Here is a 21,337-nt window from a genome sequence, read left to right on the forward strand (position 1 = left end):
ATGTCCAGCCCCTCGTTCATGGACCCATGCTAAGCCTTATTCTGAAACCAAATCTAGGTTTAGTTGCACCTGAGTGGAGACAATACAAGTAGGAGGCAGGAAAACCTAGCTAAGGCACACTATTCACTTCAGGAAAACACTGATGAAAGCCAGCTCTGAGTCTGGCCCCTCCTAATGTGTGTACAAATCAATCAAGAGCCTTAAGAAGCAAGAATGGGCAAAGAAGTTTCCAGAATAAACTGAATGCTTCAAAGGCCAATGTATCAGGGGCAGGGGCTTGGGGACCATGGTTTCAGGGGACATCTAAGTCAACTGGCATAATAAAATCTATTAAGAAAACATTCTGCATCCCACTTTGAAGAGTGGCGTCTGGGGTCTTAAACGCTAGCAAGCAGCCGTCTAAGATGCATCAATTGGTCTCAACCCACCTGGATCAAAGGAGAATGAAGAACACCAAGGACACAAGGTGATTACGAGCCCCAAAGACAGAAAGGGCCACATGAACCAGAGACTACATCATCCTGAGACCAGAAGATCTAGATGGCGCCCGGCTACGACTGATGACTGCCCTGACAGGGAACACAACAGAGAACCCCTGCGGGAGCAGGAGAGCAGTGGGATTCAGACCCCAAATTCTCTTAAAAAGACCAGGCTTAATGGTCTGACTGAGACTAGAAGAACCCCAGTGGTCACGGCCCCCAGACACTCTGTTAGACCAGGACAGGAACCATTCCCGAAGCCAACTCTTTAGACATGGATTGGACTGGACAATGGTTTGGAGAGGGATGCTCGTGAGGAGTGAGCTTCTTGGATGAGGTGGACGCTTGAGACTATGTTGGCATCTCCTGCCTTGAGGGGAGATGAGAGGGTAGAGGGGGTTAGAAGCTGGAGAAATGGACACAAAAAGAGAAAGTGGAGGGAGAGAGCGGGCTGTCTCATTAGGGGGAGAGTAATTAGGAGTGTGTAGCAAGGTGTATATGGGTTTTTGTGTGACAGACTGACTTGATCTGTAAACTTGCACTTAAAGCACAATAAAAATTATAAAAAAAAAAAAAAAGAAAATCCCCCTCCCCCCCCAAAAAAGAAGCAAGAACGGTGCTCTGATCCCAAAGTCATTGAGAGAGCCTTCTGCCACCCTGCCCTGGGAGGCCAGGTGCATGATTGGAAAATCTCACCATCATTACAGGACCAGAAGTGATCCTTTTGACCAGCCCTGCCCTGCTCAGCTCTGGGGCCCTAGGCTGGGAGCTCAGGGTAGACTTCGGAAGTACCTTTTCTCCGGCTGGGCAGGAGCAGTTGATGGTCTTCAAAAACCCAATCTGTTCACTTCCAGAGGTGGGAGGCCGCTGGGGTGGGGGTGGAGGTGGAGGCTCTGTCACGACGGTCACCTGGCACTAGAAAAAAGCCCAGTGGGTCAGAATGTGGCTTCACTCAGCAACCTCACTCCAGCAGGGGGCACACGTGGGCAGAAGGGAACCATGGCTACCACTTGCTATGTGCCTGCATACTATAGCAGTCATGATATAGGCCACATGTATGGAGCGTTTACTGTGTCCTGGGTACAAGGCCAAGTATTTTACATGGATTTAATCCTTCAACTCTATGAAGAAGGCTCCATTACTGTCCCCATCTTTCAAGTAAGCTGTGGAGCTAGGGCTTGGTCAAGGAGGTTGGTGAGGGACAGACTACTGAAAGTAGCTAGATAGTGAGGACAAGGAGAAGCAGAAATTTGCATGAGGGCAGGGGACAAAGGAGGCAAACCCCATGTCCTGACCACGTGCCGCCTTCTCCCATCTTGCTAGTGACCAGCCCAGAGCACCCCTCACCCCCCTTCTGCAATGCAGCACTAATGGTCCTGCCTCCAGGGCTCCCTAGAACTGGGCCTGTTTGCTCCCCGGCAGCTTCTGGGTCTCACTGACCCACAGGACCTGCCTGCCTCTCTGCAACACATGCCCTATTTGATCAGGAAGTGGATCCCTGGTGATGCTCACAGGCTTTACTCAGACCACATTCGGATGCTGCGGTCCCTCGGCCTGCACCCCACATTCCTACACCCTGACAGCCTTGCCAAGCCCACACACCCATTTCTCCCATTCCCTCGTAAATGCCTTTGCTCACCGGACCGGTGGGGATGTCACAGCAGGTCTCCAGCTCTGCGTGCCGCGAGTCGCAGTAAATCACAATGCGCTGCAAGTCGAACTGGGGAAAAAAGCCAGGCAGAGATTGAGTTTTAGGGACTTCGGGACCAGGAGCCTGCAGGCACAGGGGTCCGGCCCACTTCGTCCTTGGTACCTCCTGGTCTGACGCTATGGCCACTGCCTTCTCTGAGCCCACTCCCCGAACTTTAGAGAGGCCTAAACATCATCCGCTTGTGCCCCCTTCTGCAGGCAAGGAGGCCGAGGGCAAAGGGGTCAGTGGCACACGTTCAAGTGCACGGCTGTATTCTCCTCCGTGTGTACTGCAGCCCTGAGTGCGCCACGTGCAGACACCACCCTCTTCCCTCCGCTTTCTCTGTGACTGTGTTTATTTAGGGCCCTTCCAGAGCCGTGGTGGAATGGACGAGTGAATGAATGGCTACCTATCACAGAGAGGATGAGTAGAATCAATGGATGAAGGGATGATTCCTTTACGGGACACTGACCTCAGTGTCCCTGACCTTGCACCTCCCAACACCCTTCCCTGGCCTGTGTCTGACCCAGGAGTCCCTCAGCCCGACACACAAGGCAGCTGGCCAACTGTTTGACATCAGCCTCCTGATTTTATCAAACATCCCTCTAAGACTAACCCCTTGCCCCCTGACTTTGCTCAGCGGAAAGGACAATTCCACTTGTCGTCTGTTTTACTTCCTGTAGGGACAACAGGCCAGAAACTGGAGAAATGGCTGAAATGCAAAATCTGGACTTTGAACAAGGCCTATTTCACAGAGGCAGTCCTGCGTTCCTCATTAGCAGACACACACCCGAAGCAGCTGGCCCATTTGGCAGGGCTGCAGGGACAGTAGTGACGAAGGAGGAGGCAGAGGCGTGGGGGACAGAACGGAACTGGCCTGGGAACTGGGTGGAGTGGGCAGAGGCTCTCCAAAATGAGGTGAGAAAGCCTGGGAGCTGGGGGGCCCCTTTCCCACAGCCTGAAACCCCACCATGCCCCCAGCCACCTTATTCTCCCTCTTCCTCCTCTTCCTCAGCCAAAAGCCAGAGGCTCTGGGATTCCCTGGTGTTTGGTACCAGGTAGACACTCAATTAATATTGGTGGGAAAAAGGAGGGGAGAGAGGGACCCAGCAGGGTCCTCAGACCCCACACCGCAGGTAAAAAGGGCCCAGTGAGCTGATGAGATGCACGAGTGGGGCAGGACAAAGCCCCAGCGTTTCGGCCTCTCAGCGAAGCTCAGAACTTAAAAACAGACTGTGAAGCCCGCGCTCCCACTTATAATTTTGCAACACTGAGCAGGTTATCTGATCTCTCTGAGCCTGAATATCCTTACTAAATGAGAACAATCAGGCTAAATGACCTCACAGGGCTGTAATGTGGCTTAAATGAGTGAACATACATAAACTACTTGGAACACAGTACATAGCACATTGAAAAACAAAAAAGTAGCCATCAAGTCGACTCTGACTCGTGGCGACCCCAAGTGTATCAGAGTAGAACTCTGCTCCACAGAATTTTCGATGGCAGATTTTTTAGAAGTAGATTGCCAGACCTTTCTTCCAAGGTACCTCTGGATGGATTTGAACCGTCAACCTCAGCAGTGGAGCGTGTTAACCATTTGCTCTACCCAGGAACTCCACCCAGCACAGAGAAAGTGCTATTCTGGTGTCTGCTGTTATTACGCACATGCTCACTGCTCAGAGACTTCGAGGGGCTGGGCTCGCCCCACAAAACTAACGAGGTGGAGGAAAACAGCAGCCAGCCCCCCGTTTTTCCTGGTCGGACCCCAGTGTCCTTGTCTCTCTGTGATGCCTCTTTACTGAAAAGCCTACATCGTGGCTTTGGGGCGAGCTGGGACAAGAGCGGCAAGGCAGGGAGCTGACACGATCCAGGACCCAGGCTGTCAGCTAGGAAGCCTGCTGTGAAGGAGGCTGCTCTGTGTGTGCTCTGCTAGGGCCAGGATAGGAGGTTAATTAACTGAAGGAGCTGGTGCAGGCTGTGGGGGCCCAGACTAGGACCAGCCAGGAGATGCCCCAGAGCTAGGGACTGATTCCCTCAGGGTCCCTGCAGGCGATGGCCTCTCAGCCCTGCAAACCCATTCTCTAGGATTTGGGGTTCAGAGGCCTGCATGGTTCAGGGTCGTTTGGGGTAAAGAAGCAGGAAATGGGGAGAGAAGGCTAAAGGACTCGGGGGAAAGACAGAGTAGGGGGCCTCAGAACCTCAGGTCTGCCTCCCGGCAAGCTCCGGCTCTGAGCCCTGGCTGCCCAGGGCCTCTGCACCCACAAACACCCTCCACACCCCACGGGTTGGAGTCTCCTTCTGTCCCCAGGCTGCTCTCCTGCCCTTCCCACAGCTCAGCGACAGAGACCCATCGGTAGGTGCCCACTGAGTCACCTAAGGTCACCTGAGGCTTCCCTTGCATCCCTGTCCCACAGCAGTGAGCTATTCTCAGGTTCCTACTCCCCCACGTGGATGAAAACCACTATAAAATACCACAGGATGCCCATCAGGTTGGCAAAACAACAAAAAATTAAAACCTATCAATATGTTTGGAGCCCTAGGGGCGCAGTTGTTAAGAGCTTGGCTGTTAACCAAAAGGTCAGCAACTTGAATCCACCAGCCACTCCTTGGAAACCCTATGGGGCAGTTCTACTCTGTCCTCTAGGGTCACTGTGACGGAATTGACTTGAGGAAGTCGCATAACAACACCATCAATATGTTAAAAGCTGCAATGATGGGCTCAAACAGACCAATGATCATGAAGATGGTGCCAGGACTAGGCAATGTTTCCTTTTGTTATACAGGAGGTCTCCAAGAGTCAGAGCTCATCATTAAACCTAAGGGCACAGACCCCTGAGGAATGCTTGCAAGTTCTCTCCACCTCAGGCCCCAGGGCAGGTGTTACTCCTGTTGCCTCACGTTCAAAGCCTGAGGCTGTTCTGATTGTGACAGTGAGACATTGGAGACAATCTAAATGCCCATGACAGGAGAAGGAATACAGAAAACGCAGCTAAAAGAAGGAATAAAAGCTTAAACCCACAATTTTCAGTTAAAAAAAAAAGTCAAATTTAGCTATAGATACGGAACAATATCATTTACATAGATTTCAAAACTCGGCATACATCCAACAAGACTGTATTTGGTTGTGGGTGTGCACATATGGAAATAAAAATGTAAGAAATGGTTTTGGGATGAGCTATCCCCAAATCATGATTCCTGTTGTTTCTGGGGGGTGGGAGGCACCTGGGCACGGCAGAGAAGGGTGACTACAGTGTAATTTGTGTGTGTGTGATCACAATTACGGTTTATGTCTCTGTGTGTACAGCTATGTATTTCTAGAGGACAAGAAAGAAATAAGAGATAGAGAACAGAAGAAGTTGGGAGGAAAGAGAAAGAACAAAAAAAGAATACTGAAGGAACAGAGATGGAAGGACATTTCCAGAATTAGTAGTAGTTGTTATCATTGGTTGGTGCAATAAGGACATTTTTCATTAATTTTTCATATATTTCCCAAATTTCCTACAAACAGAAAAGAAGAGAAAAAAAAAACTATTGAAATGTACAGGAAATTTGATCTAACTATCTGTTAATGATCTATCTAGAGTCCCTGGTGACACAAACAGTTAAACTCTCGGCTACGACCCAAGGAGTCAGTGTTTCGAACCCACCAGAGATGCCTGGTGATCTTCTTCCAAAAGGTCGCAGCCTTGAAAACCCTACAGAGCAATTCTACTCTGCACACAAGGCGTTGCCATGAATCGAAATCGACTGTATGACAACTAAGAACAACTACCTGTCTATCTATCTAATCTATCTGTCTATCTACCTACCTACCTACCTATGTTCCTGTATATACATCACATTTCCAAGACTTGGGAGCTATCTTTCTCTAAAGTAATTTGAGAAGCCAGGACCATGTCAGTCTTGCTCTCCTTTGTGGGTGCTGTGTCCCCAGTGCTGAGCACATAGTAGGTGTTCAATATACACGCAGTGAATGACTGGATAATTAAATGAAAAATAAAAAGAAAGAAAGGAGGGAGGGAGGGAGGGAGAGAATGAGATCGAGAGAGGGAAAGGAAGGAAGGAGGAATTACTGAGTGAGTGGTGGTGTGTTTGGGTTTCGCCAAGGTAAGTTCTAAATTGTGACCCTCCCTTTTAAGACATCCCGAGGTGATACCTTGAAAAATGATGCAGGCAGATGTGGGGGCCAGGGGGGTGGCTAGCTCCTGAGGCAGAGGCGGATTAACTAGTAAGCAAGGTACCCATGGGCTTAATCGTGTTTACTTACTAATCTCTAGTGAACAATTTCACATGGGTTTCACCACATCGAAGATATGGACAGGTAAAATTGTGCACTACAGTCTAGTAAGTAGGCACAAGTAAGCCTGCGCGTGCCTTGCTTACTGAGTAACCTGTCCCTGTCCCGAGGTCTCTCCTGGTGGCCTCAGGAGGCTGCAGAAGGCCGGCTGGTACTCACATCAATGGGCACGCTGTCGTAGAGGCGCTTGCCAATCACTGTCTTCCCCTGGATGTCGATGTTCTCCCTGGCCTCAATGGGCAGCGTCTGCACCAGTGCACAGTCAATGTAGAGGGTCACGTTCTGGCCTTGGATGCTGAGGGCCATCTTGTGCCAGTCACGGTCAAAGATGTCACTGACCCAGGGCCCTCGGAAGACCACCCTGACAGCGTCCTCCATGACGCCCACAGCATTGTACTCCACCGCCTTGTTCTCCCCGTCCAGCCGGATCGAGACCTGGGGGGGAGGGAGGACCAGAGACAGCTGAGCTTTTTGGGATGCGGGAAGAGGAGGTATGGGGGGTTATTCAGAGTTAGACAGACCCAAGTTCAGATCCTGCCTCTGACTCTTACCAAACACATGACCACTGAGCAAATTCCTACTCAGCTCTGAGCCTCAGTTTCCTCCTTGGGACAATGGTGGTTATAATATCTACCTTGTAGGTTGTTCTAAGCACGTTATTAAATGAACAATTGGACTTACATTGATCCGGGGGCCACAACCTCACCTCTCTGATGGCTAGGCAGTGGTGTCCAGGGGTTGGGTCAAACACTAGTCTAGAAGTTGCTGTGAAGGCATTTTGTAGATATGGTCAACATCTACAATCAGCTGACTTTAAGTAAAGGAGATGACCCTTGATGGTGTGGGTGAGTCTAGTGGGCAGCCTGCTGCCTGCCCACACCTGGACCAATAAATCACGTATGGGCTATGTGACCTTGGAAGTTTATTTAACCTCTCTGTGCTGTTTCCTCAATTATAAAACGTGGCCGATGGTAACACCTACCCCATAAAGTGGTTATGTGGATTCAGTGAGTTGATAAATATGTAAAACACTTAATATTACTTAATATGCGAGGCACTCTTCTGAATATTAGCCTATAATAAATTATGCAAGTAAATCCGAAAACTTGTCCTGACAAACACATACAATTAGATTCTGACCCAGCGATCCTCTCTCACATGGCAGACATGTTGGTTTAGTTTTTCGTAGCACTGCATCCAATCTGAAACGATGTCATTCATATCCTTTGCTCACTTGTTTGTTGTCAGCCCTGCCCCAGCCCATAGCATGTGCTTTGTCTCTCTTAACCTCGGTGACCAGGACACACACAGCATACAGCTGTACTCAGAAAAATGTTACCACATAAATGACTGAATGAATGAATGAGTGGATGAATGAATGAATGAATGAATGAATGAATGAATGAGAGGCCCTGAGGTTGAAGAAAGGCACCCACGGCCATGCAGGGAATCAACTACAGTGTTTATAACCCAACCCAGGTCTTCTGGCCTCTCTTTCTGGGCCATACAACAGGGGTGGGGGTGGGGGACTCAGGATTGTTTTTTTGTTTTTTAATTGCGTTGCCTACTGGTATGCTATGTATAAACCAAAAACACCAAACCCGTGGCCGTCAGGTCGATTCCGACTCATAGCGATCCTACAGAATAGAGTAGAACCTCCCCACATGGTTTCCAAGGAGAGGCTGGTGGATTCCGACCACTGATCTTTTGGTTAGCAGCCAAGCTCTTAACCACTCTGCCACCACGGCCCGATGTTATGCATAGGGTAAAAAAAAAAAAAAAAAAGCAGAACCTATGAACCTCTGTCTTTCTTATGGTCTGTGATACAATCTAATATATCCATGATTAAACATGGTCTCCTATTTCTTGAAAAATGATTTTGCTGTGTTTCAGCTGTGTGCCCCAAATTGACTTGGGAGCTTCATGAGGACACCCCTTCCTTGTCAATGTCCCTACCCGTTCTATTTTCAGTGGTCCTACCTCTTCTAGCATGGTGCAGAGCAAGGCAAGGCAGCCCGCAGCAGAGTCTGTCTCTGCCAACATTAAGCTAGACTGCCGCGGGGAAGGCATGCCACAGCCCAGACCCTTCAGTCAGTTGTTTTGGTTCAATTTTCAAAATACATCCAGAATCTGATGATTTCCCCCAGTTTCACAATTGCTATGATGCACATTGCAAGGTAGTGCTGTTTGTTCTTAGGAACCACTGTATGTACCTCAAATTTTTAATACAATAGGCTTTACAAGGGTTGCTTTATAACTACGGGTTGTACTTAAGTGGGATGCTCGTAATTCAGGAACTGTCTATATAGCCACAGACATGTTGTTGTTGGGTGCTGTCGAGTCACTTCCGACTCCTAGAGACCCCATGTACAACAGAAGGAAATGTTGTTTGATCCTGCAACAATTGCTGCCGTTGCTGCAACAGGCTCAAACATAGCAACGATTGTGAGGAAGGCGCAGGACAAGGCACCCACACGCACAAGGGTAGGATTTACAATACATATTTTTAGGACAGAGTTCAGTCGATACACCTGAAGTCTCACCATTCTCCTCAACATACACACATACGCACTCTGTTCTGTCACACCAACTCCTTTTTGTTCCTTGATCATGTTGGGAAGGAGCGAATGCCCCTCAGTTTCCCCAAATGACAAATGGGGAATATGCCAACTTCAGAGAGTGGCTGCAAGTATCAAATGAAGTCATGGATCTGAAAAGGCTTTGTGATCTACAGTCACTGAGAGAGTGTGTGGGGATGTGATTGACCAAAATCTTGAAGATCCGTATCTACTTTTCTTGTGTCTAGATGGTATTCCCCCGAGGCATGGAAGTAGCCATTCACATCTCCAGTGAATAGCACTCAACCAAGGCTTGTTTGATGAAATTGAATTGCCAGCTGCCCCTTCGAAAATGAGTGTGATGTGTTGGAGGCCGACTCAACCACCACCCGGCTCTGTGGTATCCCAATCACTGCTCATTCCGGCAGAAGGAGGTGAGCAGGCAGACATGGAAGACAGGGAGTCGGCACAGCCCTGCACCACGAAAGAAGAGAACCCAGTCTGAGGGGGTGGTGCCACTCACCCCACAGGAATGTCATGGCAGGCTCCCAGTCCCACCAAACCAGACCCTGAGAAAGTGGAGATGAAGACCTGTGTAACCGGAGACGGAGGTGGATAAGTAACATGAGGAGCTGCCTGCTCTCCAGAAAGTGGACCCTGGAGAGAATCTGATCTCCTCCTGTCGGCCTCCCACACTTACGAAATCAGGACACCGGGCAGTCAGACCTGAAAATATGCTTCTCAGGCTGGCCAGGGATGCTACCGAAAAATCCATCAGCAGGACCACCTGATGGGCAGAAGGGGATTAAAAGCATGGACTCAGGAGCTTGACTGCCTTGATTCAAATTCCTACTCTCCCTTTGACCACTTATGTAATTAGGAAAATTTCTTAACCTCCCCATGGCTCAGTTTCCTCCTTCATAAGGAAACAGTAGAACCTGCTCATGAGGTTGCTCAGAGGACTAAAGGATTTGTAAAGCGCTGGGAGCAATCCCTAGCTCATACTACGTGATATAAGTGGTGATAATTCAATGCCTTCAGTACCAGGGTCTAGCTTTAACTGAAGAAGAGAGAGTTCAGTTTTGGAGGTGCTTGCTCTCTCAAATAGCCATCCATGAGTATGGGTGCTGGAGTCCAAAGGCATGAGCACATTTCTTATTTCATTTCAACCCCAGATGAAAACATCGTATCTTCCAGCTGAAGACAAGACAGGTCCTCACATAGCTCATTTTCCAGGAGGAGATAAAAGTCCATGGCAGACAAAGATGTGGTTGGTCCATGAACTCTAAGAACAAGGGGATTTAGATTTGGCAGAGAACAGAAAAAGTTGTGATGCTTTCAACTCAAACCAACAGACTGTGTTGACAGCTTTGATTTTCAGATTCAGCTGTGTGCTGTTGACGGTTGTTCACCTTGGGAGCTAAAAGCCAGAGCACACCAGAGGTGGATGCAGGACAGGGTTCTGAGTTTCAGCCCAGGGAAAACTGAAGAGTTTCAGAAGAAGGAACTACTCTTGACAAAATCTTCATTGTATGTTTCAGTTACTTAGGGCTGCCATAACAGAAATAGCACGAGGCTTTAAAGACTGTAAATTTATTGTCTCACAGTTTTGGAGGCTAGAAGTTTGACTCCTGGGCATCGGCAGAGCCGTGCTCTTTCTGTGCCATCTCTAGGGGAAGAGTCTTCTCTCTACAGAAGATTCAGCTTCTGTAGCCCGGGCATGTCTTGGTGTTCTTGGCTTGTAGATGGATCCTCACATGGCATCTTTCTTTCCCATGTCTGTGTCTCTGTCTATCCTGCTCTTTTTATAAGACATCACTCAGAAGGGATTAGGTTTAGGACCCACCCTATTCTGGCATGGCATCATTAAGACAACAAAGAAAACCCCTGTTTCCAAACAGGGTCATATTTGCGAGTACAGGATTAGGACTTCTGCGTTTCTTTTGGGGGGGGCACAATTCAACTCATGTACCAGGCACTGCTCTAGATACTTCACAGACACCGCTGCAATGGATCCCTCCACCAACCATTGATGGCAGGCATTCTGTTTTCCATTTTACAGGTAAGGAAATCAAGACACAGAAAGATAAACCCACTTGTCTCAGGGCACATAGCAAGAAAGGGGTACAGACAAGGTTTGAACCCGGGATAACCTGACTCTGAGCCAGTTATTCTACTACATAATGAAGCTGGGTCAATCACATTGCCGGTAGTGCTTGGGTCATAGGACAGCAGACCTGGATGCCACCTCCCTGGTGAGGCTGAGAGTCCCTGAGGAGGGACTAGGTCTTCTTCATTCCTCCCACAGTGCCTGGCATTTGATTAACTTTAGTAAAGAACCTGGGTCTCTCTTAGGGGTCACACACTGACCCCTAAGCTCTGGGCCCAGGGCAAAGGCTCATGCAGAAAACATGGCGAGTGATGCTGTCCCCTGTGAGAATAATGCTGTCCTCACCTGAGGAATGATCGCCTGGGGAATCTTCTCACCTGGGGAATGCTCACCTGGAGAATGCCCTCATGTGGGAAATGCCATCGCCTGGGAATGCCCTCATCTGGGGGATTCCCTCACCTGGGAATGCTCTCACCTGGGGAATTTCCTCACCTGGGGAATGCCATACTGGTCGATGACCTGCCAGATATACCAGTCTTCTTTCCGAGATGTTTTCCGGAACCGGAAAGTTGTGACAAAGGCGTACTCGTCAGGCAAGCCTTGTGGGAACACATCCCTGGAAGAAACCCGAGACAGACAACACCAGGCTAGGCGAGGAGAGCAGGGGGCTGGTGAAGTACCCTGTACATCCCACTGGCTGTAGAGCCCTGCAATCTCACTTCCTAATGTTTCTAAACTCCGCTTTGAGTCCCGGCCCTCACCACCTTTTCCTTCAACCAGGGTCTCAATAAGACCCTTTGGAGACCATCGCTGTGGACCCTTACTGTCCCCCTACCCTCAGCACCTTCCAGTCTACCTCTGCGGTGGGCCAGATGGATTGTTCCCAACTATCTTGCTTCTGCTCCCATCTCCATTCCTGACAAAATCAATGCCGAATGAGAGATTTCCACTCCCCAGGACCACGTCTAAGCCCTCTGCTGGGCCCAGGAGGCCCTCCGTCCTGGGTACACTGAGTATCCCAACTATCACCTCTCCCTGCTCCACTCCTTCCCAGCATGGCCACACGGCCACATATCTTTCCCCGCTGGGTTCTCCGTCCCTCTCCCCACAGCACCCTCCACTTTCCACAAAGCCCTGGGTTCCCGCCAAGCGTATGAATCCAGCCCCTCACGTGGGCATTTCCTCAGCTCTCTGCCGCTCCACCCAGACAGGCTGTAACCATCCTTGTCTTTTCACATTCAGGAATGAAAGCTGTGTCCTCCTATGCAGGACTGGAGTCCCTACTTGGTGCAAACAGTTAAGTGCTCAGCTATGAGCCAAAAGGTTGATGGTTCATATCCATCCATAGGCACCTTGGAAGAAAGGCCTGGTGATCTCCTTTTGAAAGATCACAGTCATTGAAAACTCTATGGAGCACAGCTCCACTCTGACACATGTGGGGTCACCGTGAGTTGAAATCAACTTGGCAACAAATTTGGTTATTCTGGTATACAGGCAATTTCTCCTCCAGGGACTAGGGTGGTGTCCCTCTCTAACTCCTCAGGGCACTCTCTGACCAGCTGTCTCTTTCATCTTCACCTGCATTGAGAACAGAGACACCTGAGCCTTCCTACCACGTTTCACATCAGCACGAACCAACCAGTTGACTGCAACTCATGGAGAACCCATGTGTGTCAGAGTAGGGCTTTTCAGTGGCTGATATGGGTAAAGTAGGTTGCCAGGCCTTTCTCAAACCTTTCATTTAGTGGTTGAGCTGTTAACCCTTTGCACTACCCAGGGAGTCTTCATCAGTAACACCACCATCTCCTCAAGAAAACCCTCCATCTACTCCTAAGTTTTAATACATTATCTCATTTCTTCCGCTCCAGAACTTCTGAACAAGGCATTCTTATCCTTGCGCCATAAATGAGAGCACTCAGGCTCTGAAGGTTAACTGGGTGCTGTATGGCTGGTAAGTGGGTGAGGGGAGGCTCTCAACAGGGGGCTCTTCTCTTAACCACCAGATGCAGGCACCTTAACTGCCTAGCCTGGCCATGGAGGAGCTGAGCCCTGCCCTGTTGGGGGCGGAGGGGTTGACTCAGGGACTGTACGTGGCATCAACTTCAGCATTGGGGGAGATGGAATCTGTCTGGCCAGACAGCCAGGAAGGGAGTGGGAGGCGGCTGTATTTCTGGTTCTCAGAATCTCAGATCCTCGGGGACCCTTTGTCTGGCTGCAGAACCTGCGAGCGAAGCTTGGTCCTGTCTGATTCTCGGTTCACAGGCCCACGCTGGGAGAAGGCTCAGTGTCTGAGCTTGATCTCACCCAGGGCCACATTCAGGCACTAGGAACTCCATTGGCTAAAAACTCGAGACAATGTTGGGGGCTTCTATGCCTGCCACAAAAACCCTGGTGGCATGGTGGTTAAAAGCTACGGCTGCTAACCAAAAGGCTGGCAGTTCAAATCCACCAGGCGCTCCTTGAAAACCCTGTGGGGCAGTTCCACTCTGTCCTATACAGTCGCTTTGAGTCAGAATTGACTCGATGGCAACAGGATTAATTTTTTTGGTTTATGCCTGCCATGTTCTGCAGAGACTGGTCCATAGTGGGTGCTACATACCACGAACTTTCATTATTCAATGAATTAATAGAGAAATGCATGGATGCATGAGTGATTAATGCTAAGTCCGAACAGAGCGATGAGTGTAGTAGGACCAAACCCAACCCAAACCAGTTGCCATGGAGTCATTTCTGACTCACGGCCGTCCCATGTGTTCCAGGGTGGAACTGTGCTCCATAGGGTTTTCAATGGCTGTAATCTTTACAGAAGTAGGTTGCCAGGCCTTTCTTTCGCAGCCCCACTGGGTAGATGTGAACTCCAACCTTTGGGTTAGTAGCTGAGCACAAACCATTTCACCACCCAGGAATCTGTATTAGGGCCAAGGACCCAATAAAGTCAGTAATAACAAATGGGCTAAGGAGCATGACCTCATTTCTTCCTTGAAAGAACTTATGGAGAGGGCTTCCTTATCCTCGTGCTATAAATGAGGGCACCCAGGCTCTGAGCGCTAGCTGGAAAGCAAAACGGTTATTTAGGGCATTTGTTTCCTGCAGCCACATTTTTGCAATTCATCTGGATTTTGCTTGCACTGAAGTCAGGCAGGTTTTACGTTTCATGACTTTAAAGAGAGGAACATCAGAGAGAAGAAAGCTGTTCTCACGTTATTGCATTCATTGAATTCCCAGGTCAGCAGTTCAGCCGCTGCATCTGAAAGGACCTTACCAGGCGCCAGGTGAAAGCCCTACTCAGTGTTCAGTGAGCATCCGTGGCCGAATGGCCCCTTTCCTGCCCTTTCCCAGGACGTCCACGACAGGTGCAGAGTGAGAAGTGACCACTCACTCAGTCCTCTGCACCACGGGGAAGGATCCCATCCGGACATAGGAGCTGTGGGCGCCATTCTCTCTCCTTCCCAAGATTTCCTTCACACTGAACAAATCCATCAGGTCAAAACCTGTCCAAAGAGAAGAGCGGGGGGTGGTGAGTTTGGTATGGAAGACAAAGGAAAGGCATCCACTGTGTGTGCAAAGGTGTCCTGCCCCAGGGAGACTGGATGTGGGCTTAAGCAGAGGGAGCCTGTCCAAATACATATTTGGGGAGAAAATGCAAACAGCAAGCATGAGCCACACAGCTTTCATTTTAATTCCAGGAAAAGGGGCAGGAGAAACCCAGACGCTGGGCTTTCCAGAGAAATATGAGCAGCCACGAAGTGCCTGGTCATAGTGAAGCATATGGCAAATAAAGGGAAGGTGTCACCTCTGGGGGACTGCTGCTGGGAGCCTCGGCGTCCCAGGCACCCAGGTGCATACACTTGGCTCACCTGGGCTGGCTCCACAAGCAAAATGACAACTTAGAGCTTTATTTCCTACAGCCACATTTTTGCAATTAATCTGGATTTGGCTTGGACCAGAGTTTGGCACATTTTATGCTGCATGATTTTAAAGAGAGAAACACCAGAGAGCAGCAAGCTGTTCTCAAGATATTGCATGAAGTGGAAGGCGATTTTGTTTTCTCTGATTTGCTTTGTTTTTACCCCGGGCGGACTTCACGTGCATCGGCAGCGCAGAGTAATGGGAAGGTCATGTGCTTCAGGTTCAGGTGAGGGTAGGGGCTTCAAAGCCAGCTCGGTTACATATTTGTATGGCACCATGGTTTGTTTGCGACCTACTAACCTAAAGGTTGGTGGTTCATACAGCAATGAGTCGGAATCAGTTTGACGGCAACGAGTTTTCTTTTCCTTTCTTTTTTTTTTTTTATGGGAGTTACATAACCCATATGAGCCTGAGGATCTTGATCCAAGAAGGCGGGAAATAATACTTATCACCTAGGGCTAAATACCCATCACTGGTAGAAGTCTTTGGGTATAAAATGGTTAACGTACTCAGCTGCTAATCGAGAGGCTGGAAGTTTGAGTCCACCCAGAGATGCCTTGGAAGAAAGGACTGGCAATCTACTTCCAAAACATTAGCTCCTGAAAACTCTATGGGGTGCAATTCTACTCTGACACACATGGGGTTCCCATGAGTCCTTATCGACTGGCTCTGTGACTTTGAGCAGATTGCCTGACCTCTGTGAGCAGCTCATCTTTAAAAGGGGAATTGTTTAGTGTGTGCCTCAAGGGGTTGTTACGAAGCCTAAATGAGATGATGTAAAAATACTGTGCCTGGACATACAGTCAGCGAGCAACACAATCACTTTACACTTGTTACTCTCCCATGTGGTCACAGCATCTTTTACCACTGAATTCTGCCCAAGGATTCGTTTGTTCTTTCAGCACACGTTCTTGGGAGCCGAGCGCTGTGAGATCACTGCAGATGCACCAATGCAGGAGGCAAAATCCAGGCTCTCGGAACGAGGACCTTAGTGCCAGTAAAGTGAAAATAAAAGTTGCCATCGGGTAGACTCTGACTCATGGTGTCCCCACGTGTGTCAGAGTAGAACTGTGCTCCACAGGGTTTTCAGTGGCTGACTTTTCACAAGTAGATCTCCAGACCTTTCTTCTGAGGTGTCTCTGGGTAGCAGCCGAGCGCATTAACCATTGCACCACCCAGGGACTCCATAGGCAGCCTCTAACTAAACACATGCACAGTGCAGACACATGGGGCGCTTCTGGGCAACGCTGAGGACTGTGCAGAATAAGTGGGCAGGGCTCAGGTGGGGCTGACGCTGGCTGGGGAGGCAAGGGTGGCCTTGCTGGGGGGAGGCCACCCCACAGAGGTGCTGGATCAGGCCTGCGATGGTCCTGGAAGGGGCTCCATGCAGAGGGGGGCTGTGCTGGGACTGAGGCCCTCCCTGGTGACACTTTGGACTGGGCCCTGCCTGGACACTTGCCGCCAAGAGCCTGTCTAATGCTCGGAAAAAGGCTAAGAGTCATCATTATGTCATTTCTAAATAGCTCTTCCTGTCTCACTCATTACAGAATGTGTGATATCACGTTAAATGGTGTTTGGTCCTTCAGACCCAAAACAGGCACCATAAGCGCCATTCTGGATGAAACAGCGTACCTAAAGACTTCTTTTTTTTTTTTTTTGGTGAAAACATATTCAGCAAAACACATACCAATTCAACAATTTCTACACGTAAAGTTCAGTGACACTGACTATATCCTTCAGGGGGTACAACCAGTCTCACCCTCCTTTTCCAAATTGTTCCTTCACCACTGGCATAAGCTCACTGGCCCCCCCGCAAGCCTCTCATCCAGCTTTTCGAGTTGCTGTTGTCAGTTCGATCCCATTCCCACCCCCCACCGTCGAGTCTATTCCAACTCATAGCAACCCTATAGACAGAGTAGAACTGCCCCATAGAGCTTCCAAGGAGCACCTGACAGATTTGAACTGCCAAGCTCTTGGTTAGCAGCACCTAACCACTATGCCACCAGTCATCCCATACAGATAGATCTTAAAAGAGCACAATGCTCAAGGCAGACACCCTTAACTAATTAAGCTAAACTATCCTTTCGTTCTGTTGTGCATAGGGTTGCTATGAGTCGGAACCGACCCCATGGCACCTAACAACAACATCAAATTGTTTGGTTTGAAGAAGACTTCAGGGGACATTACAGGTTTAAGGTTTAAAGACTACCTCAGGGCACTAGTTTTGGGGGTTCATCCAGCCTCACCTGAAACCATGCTTTTTAACTGACACTCAAGGAATGATTCGCCTCCCGGAGATGCTGGGTTTCCCCCAGGGCCAGGCACCCATGTCGCCTGCACAGATGTCCACTGTGGTGGGCTCGCTCAGGGCCCACAGAGGCTGCAGCTGGGCATGGGCAGCGTAGGGCAGCCCCCCTTCACTGGCTTACGCTGCTTGGGGGCAGGGCCTGACCGCCAGGCTCACCATCCTGCCCCACCTGGCATCAGCACAGGCTGGGCACAGTACAGACTTGGTAAAATGAGCCTACAGCCTCACCCTAAGTTATAACATGAGCTTTTGGGCTTGAAGACTCTGTGCAAAGGAGGAAGCCCCCAGGGCTAGGGCCCAGATACTCACAGGTCAGGTCCCGGCGCTGCTACTTACTACCAGTGTGACTTTGAGTGTGAGCTTAACGTCCCTGAGTTCACTTCCTCTGCGTTTCTGTACAACTGGGATAATGATAGCGTCTGGGAGTGGAGGCAGCCAGGGGTGGTTCAGTGGTAGAATTCCAGCCTTACATGTGGGAGACCCGGGTTCAATTCTCAGGCAATGCACCTCACGTGCAGCCACTACCTGTCCGTTGTGGAAGTTCGGGGGTCGCTGTGATGGTGAACAGGTTTCAGTGGAGCTTCCAGACTGGGACTGGCTAGGAAGAAAGGCCTGCTGGTCTACTTTTGAAAATCAGCCAATGAAAACCCTATGGATCATAACAGGCCAATCCCATTGCATGGGGTTGCCATGAGTCAGGGGCCAACTCGATGGCAGCTAACAACAGTAACAAGGGTAGCAAAAAAGTGAGGGCTTTAGAATGAGAAATATTTGGGTTCAAATCTCTGCTCCCACACTCCTGGGCAGGTTACTCCACCTCTCCGAGTATCCATTTGTTCATCTGCCAAACGGGGACAATGAGAGTGTAGGCTCACGGGGTATGGGCAGATGAGCACACAACACATTCTCCCTCTAATAATAAGTGCTAGTACCTAGCCCTGGTGGCCGTGGTTAAGAGCTTGGCTGCTAGCCAAAGCATCGGCAGTTGGAATCCACCAGCTCTCCTCGGAAACCCCATAGGGTTGCTAGAGTCGGAATCAACTCAACAGCAATGGGTTTGGTTTTGGGGGTTTAGTACCTAGGAAGACCACTGTGGGTTTTAAATGAGAAAATACATTAGAACACGCCTGGCACGTGGTAGGTGCTCACCAAATGCCGGATGCTCTAACAGATCCCTCACCCTGAACAAGACCGTGATCCCTGCCCTAGCCCATAATAAGCTGTGAACTAACACGCAGGGATGGAGCCCTGGACAGGTCTCCCTGACGCCCCCTCTCTGTGTGGCCTCAGCTGAGTCACCTTCCCTCTCTGGACATCTGTCCCCTCATGGATAAAAGGGAGGAGGCTATGAAATCGGATCATCCTTTACAGCTTTAGCACCAACAACATGGCCTAGAGGGAAGGGGAGCACAGGTGCAACCAGCCACACCTGGGTTCCCAGCACCGTTCTGACTCATCACTTCTCCACCTTGGTGCAATTACCCCAGCCCCCTACAATTCCCTTCTCACCTGGGCAAGGGGGTTCAGGGAGCCACTTCTTAGGGCTGCCCAAGTGTTGGCATGGGTGTAGGGCACACAGGTGACCTCACAGGCCCCGCCAAGTGGTTCACTGGAGATGAGAGTGCACTGAGACCACCCAAGAGCAAGTATAAAATCTGCACTGTACATGTCCAGTGACTGCCCTGGGGGTGAGGGGCACTGAAAAGAGGACCTGGTCTGCCATTTCACAGCTTTGTCAACTGTCACTAGGAACTGCCACCCAGTGCTAGGTTCCCCCAAGCAGCTATATGTGAGAGAATATAAAAAGTTTAGGAAAAAGCAAACATAAGCTATACTTTCTGGTTGTGGTTTTATTGGTTTCAATGAGTGAAAAAAAAAAAAAGACTCAAAAACAAAAACCTCGAACAACAAGCAATTAACTCGGGGGCAGCGAAGAGCTCTGAGAGAAAAGATGACTTGCCTGAAAGACATTCGGGCCGGCAAGGAAAATGACAAATGTGTCAGCAATAAAAGGCCTGGGATGCAGGAATCGCGAGATAAAGGAACAATTGTCTAATGCAAGCTTCACAAGCTTAGAGCTCACAGAGATGACTATGCCACCTGCCTGTCGGGGGGATCAGTACCAAGTGTTCCTGGTAGCACCTGCCCTGGGCCGGCACCCACCGTGTTCATCTCTCCCGGGCCTTCCAGGGTCTTTGTGGAGGGAGCCCTGCTGACCCCCCAGGAGGGCTGGTTACTCTGGATCGTTGATGGGTCAGCAGAGGTACACGTAGCTTCTCTGTCTCCTCCCCAGAGGGTGAGCTCTTGGAGGGAAGGGATCGGTCCTAGTCCATCTTTCTATCCCTGAAAAAGTAGGGTGCTTATGGAACAAATCTCAAATCCTTCAAAGAGGCCGGACTAACCAGACCAGCTGAGATCAGAGAGCTCCTTGGGGCTGTTGCCCTGAGACACTCTTTAAACCTAGGACTAAGCTTATCCTCTGAGGCCACCTTTTAGTGAAATAGCCGTAGAGCTGCACGCAAAATAAAGGATGTTACCTGTGGGAATGGTGCTGTACTAAAAAACCACCTGTATGGGACCAAAGAAGGAAAAATCTGTCCTGGAAAAAGTACAGCCTCAATGCTCCTTAGAAGCAAGGATAGCAAGGATTCGTCTCACATACTTTGGACATGTTATCAGGAGGGACCAGTCCCTGGAGAAGGATGTCATGCTTGGTAAAGTAGAGGGTCAGCGAAAAAGAGGAAGACCCTCTACGAGATGGACTGACACAGTGGCTGCAACAATGGGCTCAAGCATAACAAGGATTGTGAGGGTGGCGCAGGACCGGGCAGTGTTTTGTTCCGTTGTACACAGGGTTGCTGTGAGTTGGAACTGACTCCATAGTGCCTAGTAATAACGACAGTGAGACACAATTACTCAAAGCAAAGACAAGAAGGTAAGGGGGCAGGGAAACTAGACCACAGGAAATGGAACAACCAAAACACAACTGAAGAGGCTGTTGACACGTTGTGAAAAATGTAACTAATGTCACTGAATGATTTGTGCAGAAATTATCAGATGGGAACCTAACTTGCTGTGTAAACGTTCACCAAAAACACAATATTATTAAAAATTAAAAAAGTAGGATGCTTTTGTTGTCTTTCTTGCTCAAAGCACTGTTTGTAGGAAAGGGGAAGGAGAGAAGGAAGGAATCCAGAAACAATCATTAAGGGCCTCCTCCGGTGGGTAAGAACTCAGCTGCTAACTGAAAGGTTGGTGATTCGAACCCACCCAGCAGCTCAGAGGCAGAAAGACCTGGTAATCTGCTCCTGTAACGATAACAGACCAGGAAACCCTATGGGGGAGTTCTAGCCTGTCATACAGAGTCACGGTGAGTCGGAATTGACTCGACGGCACACAAAAACAAAAACAAAAAAACCAAACCCAGTGCCATCGAGTCAATTCTGACTCACAGTGACCCTATAGGACAGAGCAGAACTGCTCCATAGAGTTTCCAAGGAGCGCCTGGTGGATTTGAACTGCCAACCCTTTGGTTAGCAGCCATAGCACTTAACCACTACGCCACCAGGGTTTCTGGATGGCACACAACAACAGCATATTAGATGGGGGTAGTGGTGGCTCAGTGGTACAATTCTCGCCTTCGGTGCAGAAGACCGGGGTTCAATTCCCAGCCACTGGACCTCATGCACAGCCACCACCCATCTGTCTATGGAGGCTTTTGTGTTGCGATGATGCTGCCTAAGTTTCAGTGGTGCTCCCAGATTAAGAAGGACTAGGAAGAAAGGCCTGGTGATCTATTTCTGAAAATAAGCCAGTGAAAACCCTGTGGGTCACAGCAGTCTGATCCTCAGCCACTCACGGGGATGGTGCAGGACCAGGTAGCATTTTGCGCATGCATGGGGTCGCCATGCGCCAGGGTCTGACTCTGAAAGCAGGTAACAACAACAGCAACGTAATGGATGGTGAGCTGGCATCTAAGATTCCAG

At 49.5% G+C, this 21,337-nt stretch overlaps 1 protein-coding gene across 1 annotated transcript in view; it reads right to left on the reverse strand.

Moving 5' to 3' along the window:
* The window catches only part of COL22A1 (collagen type XXII alpha 1 chain), a 301,234-nt gene that overhangs the window by 226,290 nt on the left and 53,607 nt on the right, over positions 1-21,337 (reverse strand). Inside the window, exons 5-9 of the mRNA XM_064268112.1 lie at positions 14,514-14,625; positions 11,627-11,750; positions 6,626-6,901; positions 2,119-2,199; positions 1,272-1,394 (exon numbers count right to left, since the gene is read on the reverse strand). Coding sequence (XP_064124182.1) covers positions 1,272-1,394; positions 2,119-2,199; positions 6,626-6,901; positions 11,627-11,750; positions 14,514-14,625 — 716 coding nt within the window. The remainder of the gene's footprint in view (positions 1-1,271; positions 1,395-2,118; positions 2,200-6,625; positions 6,902-11,626; positions 11,751-14,513; positions 14,626-21,337) is intronic.

This window comes from Loxodonta africana, chromosome 14 (genome assembly GCF_030014295.1).
Source record: "Loxodonta africana isolate mLoxAfr1 chromosome 14, mLoxAfr1.hap2, whole genome shotgun sequence".
Taxonomy (NCBI): domain Eukaryota; kingdom Metazoa; phylum Chordata; class Mammalia; order Proboscidea; family Elephantidae; genus Loxodonta; species Loxodonta africana.